The 12,821-nt window shown below is 37.4% G+C and overlaps 1 protein-coding gene across 1 annotated transcript in view; it reads right to left on the bottom strand.

Moving 5' to 3' along the window:
• nompC (no mechanoreceptor potential C) overlaps positions 1-12,821 on the bottom strand; it is a 653,999-nt gene that overhangs the window by 27,181 nt on the left and 613,997 nt on the right. Inside the window, exons 27-28 of the mRNA XM_068229166.1 lie at positions 9,409-9,516; positions 4,605-4,630 (exon numbers count right to left, since the gene is read on the bottom strand). Of these exons, the coding sequence (XP_068085267.1) occupies positions 4,605-4,630; positions 9,409-9,516 (134 nt within the window). The remainder of the gene's footprint in view (positions 1-4,604; positions 4,631-9,408; positions 9,517-12,821) is intronic.

The following is a 12,821-nucleotide window of genomic DNA, read 5'->3' as shown; positions in this document are numbered from 1 at the left end:
CGCATAATCAAAGTAAAATAATTTCTCACCTTGTCACAGAAGGTGTTGAAAATGTCCTCCACGTGTGTCTACACATTTCTGGCTTCATGTAAGGAAATTTCATTCATACATATTAGTTCATCTACCAAGATAATCAAAATATCATGTGTGAAATTGAGGCTGAGTTCATCTACAGTGTGTGGGTTTGATGCATAAACCGTACTTTCCCACAAATAAAAATTGTAAACCGTAACATCTGGGGATCTTGCGGGTCACAATGTTTTACTAATTACTCTGTTGTCAAAAACTTCCTCAATTAAACTTAATGACTCTTTAGTCATATCTGCGGTTGCCGCATCTTGCTGGAAATAACCAAACTGGCATTCATTGGCTGTCAGTTGTTAAAAAAAATGGTATGAGAATGTAATTCCTATATCTCTGCCCAGTGATTGCAGTTTCAAATACTATAGGCCCTATTATCCTGTCTGCCGTTACTGTCACCAACACTCCCATTTTTACACTGTAGATGATAGTGTACTGGCCTTTGGTCCAGAGGGTCCTGGGTTCGATTCCCGGACGGGTCAGAGATTTTAACCTGAAATGGTTAATTCCCTAGCTCAGGGACTGGGTGTTTGTGCTGTCTCCAACATCCCTGCAACTCTCACAGCACACATAAAACTATCCTCCACCACAATAACATGCAGTTACCTACAAGCGGCAAATGCCGCCCACCCTCATTGGAGGGTCTGTTTTACATGGGCTGCACTCGGCTACAAATAGCCACACAAAATTAAAAAAAAAAAAACTGTAGATGAACTAAAAAAAAAAATCACAAGAAAAATTGACGCTATCTCGGTAGATGAACTAATGCGTATGAATGAAAATTTCCTTAGATGAAGCCAGAAATGTGTAGATGCAGGTGGAAGACATTTTCAACATATTCTGTGACAAGGTGGGAAATTATTTTACTTTGATTATGCGTTATGTGTGATAGTTATTTACATGCGATTCATACGGGTGCTCTCCCGGCCCCAAGCTCAGCGAGTTGCTATGTGCTCGTCTGACCAGCTCGCCCATCCACCCGCTGCGCTGCGCTGGCCGGTTCCACTTTGAGTGAAAGACCCTGTATTTGTGAACAATTACTTTCAACAATGAAAGTAGTGAAAACAAAATGTAAATAATGAATAATAGACAAAAATACCTTTCTGATCAGTAATGAATGGTAGTAAATGATATAGTTATTGATTCTCAAATGCTAACACAAAGAAGGAATGAAAATAATTAATTTTAGGCTTGTCTGTCCTATGTGTTTCTCATTTCTTTCTTGGGGAATGAATATACTCTTCCTTATACTAAACTTATACCTACTTTTGTAACCCTGTACAAATTATATTTACCGGACTTGCTGTAAGTACAGTATAATGAATCTGTGTCTTAATAACTCAGTCCACAATAACATTTTCTCCAAGGGTGATCTATACTTGTAAACAATAAGTAGGCGTATATTCCTCTGTGTTCAATATTTCTTAAAATGATGAAATACACTGCTCAAAGGAGAAATTTGGTCACTTTTTTGTATGTTCATGAGTAGAAAAGCCCATTGCCAACTTACTACAATGGGATCTAGAAATATATGGTTATGTTAATTATGTTGAAACCTGAAATTAGTTGCTGAATATGCCAGGAATTTGGATCATCTTCTCAGAGTAAGGTGCATGGACCCCCACCCCCTTCTGAGTGTTGCCCCACATTTTCTTTTTTAAGTTTTATATTTAAAATTTCTTTTCTATTTTTTTGTATTTCTGAAAATTTTATTTCTGATGTTTCTTCTTTATTACATACAACTCTCTGTGACTTAACACAGATTGCAAAAAAACTATATCGAAGTGCCTCTTTGTGAAACACTTTTTAGCTAATATTATGCCCACAGTTCTCAGTCAGTTTTCCCTGGTCAGGCAGGCCCTTTTGCAATTTCAACTTTGACCTGGACAATGTCATGTACAACTGTGCATGGTTGAACACAGGTTCCTTTAGAAAAAAATACCCATTTTCTCTAATGTCTGATGCTGCAACTTGTCAAGTCATGACAAATTCAAGTTTATTTGGGAATTGTCATCTTTTGGAGTAAAGGGTAGGTCAATGTTGTTAGGTGCAAGGTCAATTCACAGAATGTAAACAATATTGCTGGTTGATGAACCTGTCAGTACCTCTGCAATAATTACATTGATTTGAAGTCTTATTATAAGCCTTGTTCCATTACACAAACCTCTTTTGGCATTCAGATTTCTGAGGAGCATGATAATAGCTCTACAGGTTAAGTAGCGTTCCGGATGGGCATAGATCATCGAGGTAATAAATTGGATAGTACAGTTCAACATTATCTCCACTGTCAGAATAAATTGATTCCAAGCTTAAATATACTTGTGCTGTTCTCTCTAAGTGACTGAACACTTTACTCCATAAACATTATTATTGACATATTTATGTCTTAATGGCTGGGGCTCATCTGAAAAATTACCATCACTAAATGTGAATGGAAGTGTAACCTAGCAATCGTGCAGACTATGTCTTATGGTTGGCAGCAATTTGAAATTAGCAGTACAATACATGTAGTTTTCTTTATATATCTTGGAAAAGGTTGGTTCTAGGACCTTTAAGTGTGATTTTGGGGTCCCATAAGTGCATACTGAGTATTGTTTCTTGTACTAGGGAGCATGAATTGAGCTTTGTCCAGTCCTTCTGTGATGAATTTGATATTTTACGTATATTAGTCTATGCCCGAGTGCCAAAGTTTCAATTTAGCTCCCTTAATCATAAAATATTAGAATGAAACACTGTATGTTCCCTTTAAGTTTTAAAGACCACCTGTGCCAAACTTCAGCCCTCTAGCTTTGTGGGAAATATCAGAATAAGTGATGAGGTGAATAAATAGCGAGTTTTTATGGTCTACACATTAGCCTTTCATATATAAGGATATATCCATACCTCTCTTATCATATACCAAAATGACTACATCATAAGTAAGCATCTTAGTAAGGGGTACTGCCACCCCTTGCACGGATAACTTCATGCTTTCTCATGTTTCTGACAAGACACTACATGTTGAGTTGAGGCAGACGACCCTGTTGTTCCAAAAGGGCGTCTTCAAGAGCTTGTAGTGTTTAGGATGGTGGATTTCTCACTTGGATGCATTGCTTCAGTTGGTCCCAGACTTGTTGGATTGGATTCAAGTTGGGACTTCTGGTTACCCATTCCATTTATTGTATGTCATGCTCTTTCAGGAAGCTCTGAATGATGTTGACATCATCCACTCTAACATTATCATGCACGAATACTGCATTTCCTCCAAGTTGCCTCGCATGAGGTATCACATGTGGCACAAAGATCTTGCCAATGCACTGTTGAGTGAATGAACAGATTGGTTTTCATGTCAAGACATACACCTGCCCACACCATAACAGATCCACCTCCATAAGCAATGGTAGATTGTACAGCTGTCTGATGTAATTTCTTCCCACATCTTCTCCAGTCTCGCAGATGACCATCTGAACGACATAACGGAAAATGGAATTCATCCAAGAAGAGCAGAGGACATTAATGTTTTAACTGCCCCACGATGTCTGTCCAGTGCAGGGACTTGAGTGGAAGCAGGAGTAGGCCGCCAGAATCCTAAATTGGCTTCTCGAATCTTGTTTCTGACCATTTGGTCACTAACTTGTAGTCCAGAAGCCTGCTGTAGGTCCATCTATAGTGCTTGTACTGTAACTTGACAGTTTTGGAGAGCTTGTGGATATACAAAATGAACCTGCCTTAGGATTGTTTTCCTTCGGTTACCCATACCAGCACGCCTGGCAACATTTCCAGGCTCCTGGGAACGTTTCCACAGATACCAAATATTATTATTAACAGTCCCTAGCATTCTACTACTCCTCAATATTTTCATTCCTCCCCTGAAGGGAGAGGCAGGCTTCTTAGACAGTGATGCCATCTCTCAGGCCAGGAGATTTGTTATGGTAAAGGAGATGCTCAGAGAAGGCGAAGGGGTTGGTGGCTGTGGCCCATACTAGGAACTATCCTGGCATTTGCCGTATTGCAGGAGAAGGGAAAACCATGGAACACCATTCTCAGGACAGCTGATGGTGGGGAACAGCCCCTCTCCTCATGAATACAGCGGCGTACAACCACGGTAGAGCCATGGCCACCCCCTTCTCTGGTCGGTCGGTCGGTCGGAGTGCAGATGTAGCAATGTACCTCTGCAAGTAGCCTTGTTGAAGCAGTGCAAGTGCAAGAGTCGCTTCATTTGATGACAATTGCTTCTCTAATGGCCTACCTCACTCTGCGCAATCAGTCATGACTTGTAAACACTACATTTCACACAGACCAACTTTCACACACACTTTGAATTGAGCCATTCATACATTTCAACTGACACTGATGCTTCCCAAATACCAAGATGACAGTGGAGCTCTGTTATGTAAACAGGACATGTTATTGCTGTAATGGTTCAATCCTCATTTCACTATGCATTCATACAATGCAGTTAGGAACATCTAACTGCGTGACCAAATTTCTTTTTTTGAGAAGTATTTCTCTTGAACATAAACTATGTCTTATTATGGACTCACTTGGTGCAGTCACTTAGATGCCAGTTCTAAAACAGAAAATGGGTATAAAAATCTGCAAACAATCCATAAATCACGTATCTGTAGAATACTTATGAACATAATGTAATGGATTTTGGGGATCACTGAAGCAGAAGCTCCAAGGCATATGACATGAAGGTAATACATAACCAGATCTTGAAAGTTTCTCACTAATATCCTTTTGGACCACCAGTCCCTTGTCTGAATAAATGATCTTTATGAACAGCATTTCTAGGAACATAAAGTAACTGAAGAATGTGGTCAAACAAGATTCTGTGCAATACACAAGTCAGTTTTTTTTTTTTTTTTGCTAGTTGCTTTACGTCGCACTGACACAGATAGGTCTTATGGTGATGATGGGACAGGAGTGGGAAGGAAGCGGCCGTGGCCTTAAGGTACAGCCCCAGCATTTGCCTGGTGTGAAAATGGGAAACCATGGAAAACCATTTTCAGGGCTGCCGATAGTGGGGTTTGAACCTACTATCTCCCAAATACTGGACACTGGCCGCACTTAAGCGACTGCAGCTATCAAGCTCGGTAGTCAGATGTTTGTGATACTATTAAGACCTTGCAGTATTTTTTTTAGAATAGACATACGTTCTGATTTTCTTAGGATAGTTGAGGTGTAAGCATTGTAAGAAGAATCTTTGAAATACCTAAATGGCCACTGTAGAGTAAAGTGGCTTCTACACACTTCGCCTATCTTTCAGGAAAGTTAAGAATACCATGTCAGAAAAAATGCTTGTCTTTTGCGGCAAACCATTCATCGAGCCATTTTCCAACTTAAATAAAAATTGCTGCGAAGAAGTGATGGATAGCGCCAGGTCAGGTGAGTACGGCGGGTGTGGAAGGATGTCCCATCCAAATAATTTCAAGGTGTCTTTCACTGGTTTTGCTGTGCGAGACTGTGCTTTGTCGTGTAACAAAATCACTTTGCCATGTCTTCTGGCCCATTCTAGTCACCTTTTGCTCAATGCATGATTTAAATTAATCATTTGTTGGTGATAGCATTGTGCATTAACCATTTTGCTGGGCTTCGCACTTTTGTGGTCTACCTAGAATGCACTGTCTTTCAAACTGAAATCACCACGTTTAAATTGTCGAAACCATGTCTCATGTTCTAATCAGTGGAGCTTTTCACCATATGTTTCTACCAGCAAACGATGACTTTCCGCAGCCTTTTTTCTTTTGATTAAATAAGAAAAGCAATGCGTGCTGCAAATGTTCTTTTTTCAGGCATAACCGTTGAAATAATCACTGAACGATACAACACAGGCGCTAGTGTTTGGCGGACTCAACTTGGTTAATGGTAGGTTAATGTCAGACAAAAAAAAACCTGATGAATGTGTCAAATTCATACGCTGCGTACTGTTTGCTGGCACCATCTCTTAGTGAAACTGGAAAAGACTTGTGCATAAACCTGGTAAAATTAATTTTTTTAAATAATTCATAGGCTTCATTTTTGGCATTTTTTCTGAGATTTATCCTATTTACATTCTGACTTGAAAATTTATTTGTTTGTTTTTAATTGTATTATGAATTACACTCTCATGCTAGGAAATCATGCTAAAACTTAACCATTGAAAAACTCAGGCAACAGCCCATTTTAATCACATCTGCCAAATTACAAATTCAGCTCGATACCACTGTTCGTAGAAGGCTAGATAGAAGAGAAACATAGATGTGGGAGGAGAAGATAATTGTGGATGTGGAATCTGACAGCGGATCACCATCCATGATATAGCAACCTGAACACAGGAAGTGCAAAATGGTCGCCAACTTTTTGTGAGGAGATGGCACCAGAAGATTAACTGAATGTGTAATACATGTTCTGTCCAAGGACTTGGAAATCAGAACTAAATGACTTAGTCCTCGGCGATGACAAATTTTTATGTTGTCATGAGAGCTTACTTCCATGAAATTCTGTCCTTACTCCCTCCAGGAATATATTGAGAAGTACTAAGGCACCTATCTGAATCCCACGGCTATAAGATTACAGATACACTAAGTCTTATCGAGATCAGGAAAATGCAGGTTACCAGACAGTTTCTCTACTGAAATGCATGAAACTATTGACCAAAGATACCCTTAAATCCTAAAAAAGAACTCTTACAATGTTAGTGAAATGATTTAAAGCTTTAAGTTGTTCTAATGTCTAAGTACATTCTTCAGAATATTCTGAAAAATTTGTGGATTGAGTTCAGAAATGGTTTGAAGAGTAAAGATTTAGTGAAACAAAAAAGAACTGCACAGATTATTGTTATTTGGCCACAAACTTCAGTTAACAATATAGATTTTTAATGGTACATTACATGAACTAAAGTTACATAATAGGAAAATAGTCAAAGTATAGACATTTGTACATGATGAAACTATTTCTTACGTAGGATTAAATGAAGGTAATCCCAAAAATAAGGTCTCCTATTTTTTTATAAATACATAGACCTGTTTATTACTACAATGGTTTACATCATTTTACAGCTTGAACATTTAGCTATTTTTCTACATAATCACCATTTTGGTCGATGCATTTTTGTAGACACTGTGAGAGTTTTTGTATGCCCATGTCATACCAGCTTGCCGCCATGCTGTTCAGGAAATTGCGAGCGGCACTTCGGGAAACCTCAGGAACCAAAGTGCAGAGATCATCTGGGGTGATCTGCCAATCTTCACGCATGATTTGCTCAACCTTCAAAACTGTCTTGACGGAAATTGACGGTCTCCCGCTCCTTTGTTTGTTCGTCGTGAATTTCAGTTCGACCTGCTGCACTTACAAACATTTTTGACATCCATGCATGACTCAACAAACACTTCCGTCAATTGGTGATGGATTTAAATCGGTTCAGTACCTTTTGCATTCAAAAACTTTGCACTTGGCGGTAACATCCAACAGGAGCTCCATTCTCAATGGCTGCCAAGCCAAGACTGAGTGCGTCAGCGTGGCATGCGCATGTTTATATGTGAGTGTGGGAAACACTCTTCACAATATTGTGAACAGCCACATGAACAGAGTTGTGTATTTATAAAAAAATAGGAGACCTTATTTTTGGGATTACACTCGTAATAGTAGTTACTACAGTGGTGAATCTTGGATGAAGTTAGAAAAGAGAATATAAAAGTAAAAATCTATTACAATCAACAAATTTTCCTGTGTATGGGCAGTTCAACCGATAGTTTGAACATACATATAAGTCTACAAAACAGGTGGAGAGCAGTAACTTACCAGGTAAGACCGCGTGAATATAGTACACATAAAAGAAAAACGTGGGTCCAAACTTTTAGGCTGCACTACGAACCATACCAACCTCCGCCTCCTGCCAGCTTTTCCTCTGTAAAAATAGCCACTGTAAGACCTGCCATTTACATACACCAGGCACCATTTTTACTAGCAGCATCACTAACAAGTCGTCATGACTGCACTTCCTTCAACATTATCTACCAGCTTCAGTGCAGACTTCACTCAGCTTTCTACATTGACTTAACTAGCAACACACTAACTAAACGTATATGTGGCCACCACAGTATCTGAAACCCCCCACAACATAGATCTTCCTGTCACCATTCATACCAGGCACCGTCAAACCACGTTCGATGAATGTTTCACAGTTAAAGTGGATGGACCAATCTCAAACCTAATCACACCAAATTATAGCTTGATTCTTTTACATTTAGAGGTGGTATACAAGACTTTTTCTATATTCAGTGTTTTAGCTATTATAATTAAAAAGAACCTGTTGATCAATGCTCAGAGGGCAAATCTCATCTTTAAAACTCTGTACAATAAAAACACACTACATAATTATAAGAAATTCTTAAAATGGCATATACCTAAGTATTGGTAATGTTTCCAAAATTACAGACCTCAGCCTTCATTGTTTAAAATGTTATCATCAAATCAGTGTTTCTTAGTACTGTGAAGTCAAAGTTATGATTAACATATGTCACCTGTTGTGGTGAATATTGGAACTTTCTCAATAATGATAGTATGCAACTTCTTTGACTAATTGAGCTTTTTGTTGTAGTGTTTTTGTTCTATTTCACTGATTTTTGTTAATGTAGTGTATCGTTAAAGTATTTTTCTATACCTGTCATCTTTCTTTGGAGTCCATGTTTTGTAGCTGTAAGTGGCCATAGGGTTGTTACAAGTCAGTTTCAAGTAAGTTTGGATCAACATCCAGGATCACTGAAAAGCAATTGGTGTAATTGAACTTGTTTGTGTGAGAAATGTACTCTTTGTGAAATGGCAGCTAGTTGCTTTTTCGAGGTTGCCATTTCACCATTTAACCCATTCAAGTCACAATAAATGGACACATTGTTGAATGTGGAATCAGATTTAATTTACCCTCCCATAGTTTGAACGTACCCGTCACACAAAAACATGCATAAAATAAAAACTAATGCAGATAATTCACTCAAATTTTGCATTCATGCCTTTGAAGGTTATGGCTTGCCCATTCTTCATTCCTTGAGTGACTGCTGACTGTGGTATAAATGTTTAATTTGAAATAATTTCAGAAAGAGTGGATCCGTGTACTCTAAAAACTTCGCAATTTCGGACAGTGGGCAGTTTATAAATTTTTCATTAATATTTCCGAAACCCCGCAGTATCCACAAGATGGATATAAATAAGGATTATTGTCTTTCTTCTCCAAATTCCAATCACTATGGTTCATTTGTCACCGGCCGTGAGTATTTGGAATAACGTGGTGCGGAACTTTCACTCTCACTTTCTACTTCGTACAATGTTATGCACACTTCAGTAACTTTCACTGTTGCTATCACTAACCTCGAATTCTGCTTCATTTTCCAAAATGTTATCGCCATAATCGCCTTCTAAAACAATGTCTATGAGCGCTTTCAATCTATCGGCGTCATTACTGCGAAACCGGTTGTACTGCATAATGAATACCAATGAAAATAAACTGTTATTCAACAAACCCAGTATCACACAGAAATACAGATAGCATTGCTTACCAACAGTACATGCCTCTAGTTCCCTACAGTGAGTATTTGTAGAAATTATATTTTAAAAGATAAGCAAGGCACTGCATCATTGAGAGCTGAGCTTGTCATTTGATTCATGTGCCAAAACACCTCACATGACCACAGGTCATTGTATGACGTGAATGAGTTAATAAAGTGGAGCAAGTGCAACACGAAGATGCTGCTGTACTTATTTTAGCTCCCTTCACGAAAGCTCCCAGACTTATCTATAAGGACGTGAAACTTTGTGAAACTATGAAGGTGCCTATCACCATTTGCAATCTAGTCCCAATGGACTAGTGTTGCAACCATTTCTGCAGAAGTTATTGAAGGAACATGGACTTCACTCGAAGAAGGATCATGGCACTTTGTAGTTGCTGTGAAGACAATACACACTCAAGAAAGGACATCCACATCATCAATAACTGTGCAAGTGTGAGGAAGAAATCTGTGCAGAAGAAAGGGCCAAAATAGAGGTGGGCCTCTTCATTGTCTACAAAGTCAAAAAAGAACAGGTCACCTAAGTACCAGTCTCCAAAACTTGGATTGAACATAGAAAAGAAGTCTGCCTTCCATTACTCCAGGACTCTCTTACAATGGCGAACATCATTGCTGTCTTGTTCAAAACTGTCATCTTACCTCCCAGATGTTTCACCAAGAAGACAGCCTGGAATTCAAAACATCCTTCTCCACTGATTAAACAGATTCAAAGGAAACCTGGAAATGTGCCATGTCATGTTCTCAAAAGGAAATTACCACAGGAGAAGAGTCGAACAGGAAGATTTTTTTGACACACATCAGGTCTCCTTTGTCCAGGTTCAAACTTGGAGGAGCCTCCTGCACCATTGGTAGATAAAATTATTCCAGCAGCCTACATAATTTAGGAACACAAGATATAAATCCTGTTCTTGACACATTTACTTTCACTCCTACTGAATAATCATTGAAGAATAATTGTGCAGTTGGAAAAATACAAATCTGGTATTGTGAAATGATGGAAAGCCAAATGAAATCAAAAATTTATTTGAGAACTATTGTGCTGAAATGAACAGAAGAAAACATGGAGCTGTCAGAATACAAACATGGTATCGTAACATAGTTTACTGTAGGAGGTTAAATGTGTATAAAATTTACCTGAATATCTGAGCTAAAAAACGCTGTCAAATGCTGTGCAATGGAATTTGTGATCTATGAACAGTTGCCAATTTTTGTGTGAATTAAGCTGTGTGAATGGAACTGCTACATCTGAACTAAGTGTAAAATATGAACTGTGAGCTTTGAATAATAATAATAATAATAATAATAATAATAATAATAATAATAATAATAATAATAATAATAATAATAATAATAATAACCCGTGTGGGGATTTACCGGTTACCTCCATCGGGCGAGTCCCATTGGAATTGGGGAAGCTCGCTGGCTCTGCTTTTCGCACCAATAACAACAATCAACGTTTAATTTTCAATCATCAAAGCATTGCAAGTAATAACAAATATTTAAATTCCGGGATATATAGGCTTAAATGCTCAAATTGTGCCAATTCTTATATCGGACAAACAGGCCGTAATTTCTTAGTAAGATATCAAGAACATATTAATGCCGAAAAACACAGGAAGTACTCGGCCATGAGTCTTCACATGACCGAATATAAACACAGTTTTACATCGATAGAAAGGGACTTAACCATTCTACGAACGCTAAACAAAGGAAAATTAATGAATATTCTTGAAAATATCTATATTGAAATTGATCAGAAGCGAAATCCCAACCAGAATGTTAACGAAATTACGGAAAATATAAATATATTATTAGAAGAGGCTACCAAATTAGATTCATCTAGAAAAACCATCAAAAAGAATCCCAACAAACAACCAACACACCTCCTTCCGATTAACTCCACCCTACACAATTGTCCCCCTACCTTTCCTTCCGTTTCCCCTAGCCTATCACAACGCCACTCCTCAGTTAGCTCCACCCTACACAACATTTCACCCGCTCTCCTCACGTCACTTACCTCTCCTTCCAATACTCCCCGCCCACCGCAAGTGCCTTACACACGTACACAGGACTAAGTCAGTTAACAACACGACATAAGGGAGGACGTTAAATACGACACGACTGACTATAAGGTAATCAACTCCATTATCCTTCATTCTCGCGAATATACATTTTTAACAAGGTTTTCTCCTTCAAATATTTTCTATTTTACTCATTCTTTTCTTATTTCAGACTCATTTCAATAATCTAACCAAAACTCAACTTCAACTACGGTTATTTTATCAAGAGTTCCCCCGATAAATATACATTAAGAAAATCTTGTATTTCTCCAATTTATCTTCAAGATTAACAAAATGTACACGTCTCCAACATGAAGAAGAACCTTATTGCCGTTTTTAATTCATCATTTGAACACTGACTTGTTGAATTTTTAACCAACATGAATGAACTTTATTTCATCATCATAATTATATGTTTTAATCTTCGTGCCATTTTATCATATCTTTTAGCTTTTGTATCATCATAACATCAATGTATTTTAATTGTCTTGCCATTTTGTCAAATTTTAGCTGAAGATGTTCCATAATCGGAACGAAACATGTACTAGAGATTATATGGTTTATGTTATGTAATTAATAAACCTATTATATAGAAATTGATAAGTATTGGAAGGTGGGAACCTACTCATAACTTAACCTTAGTTAGGCCCAAATGGAACTAAAAAAATAAAAAAATAATAAAAATAAAATATTATCCTGAAAACTGAAATTCAGTTCTGCAGATTACATCTAATTTCAACCAAGATTAACACTTACTCATTTTTTCTACATATTTTGAGTTAACCTCCTAAAATTTTATGCATAATTTCAATTCCTTCTTTGAACAATATTAAGATGTGTTGTGAATTCTTTAATTCTGATGCATAGAATTAAAAATAGGATATCTTACATTTCTAAACAAAATCTGTAGGTAATTTATGTATGTTACATTATTTTAAAATTTAAAGAACAAAATATTTAGTAGTTATGATACAGTATTCATAGAGAGACATATGAACAAATGTATCTGGAACTTTTGCACCCCATATCTTTTAAAAATTAAGATCTTAATTTACAGAGACTAATACTTCATTTATTATTGGTCATTGTCAAAGAGACATTTTATCAGTTCTTCAAGGACAATTGAAAGAAAATTTTTCAAAAGACCACCTCTTAC

This window comes from Anabrus simplex, chromosome 9 (assembly GCF_040414725.1).
Source record: "Anabrus simplex isolate iqAnaSimp1 chromosome 9, ASM4041472v1, whole genome shotgun sequence".
Taxonomy (NCBI): domain Eukaryota; kingdom Metazoa; phylum Arthropoda; class Insecta; order Orthoptera; family Tettigoniidae; genus Anabrus; species Anabrus simplex.
This window is presented reverse-complemented; position numbering and strand designations above follow the sequence as displayed.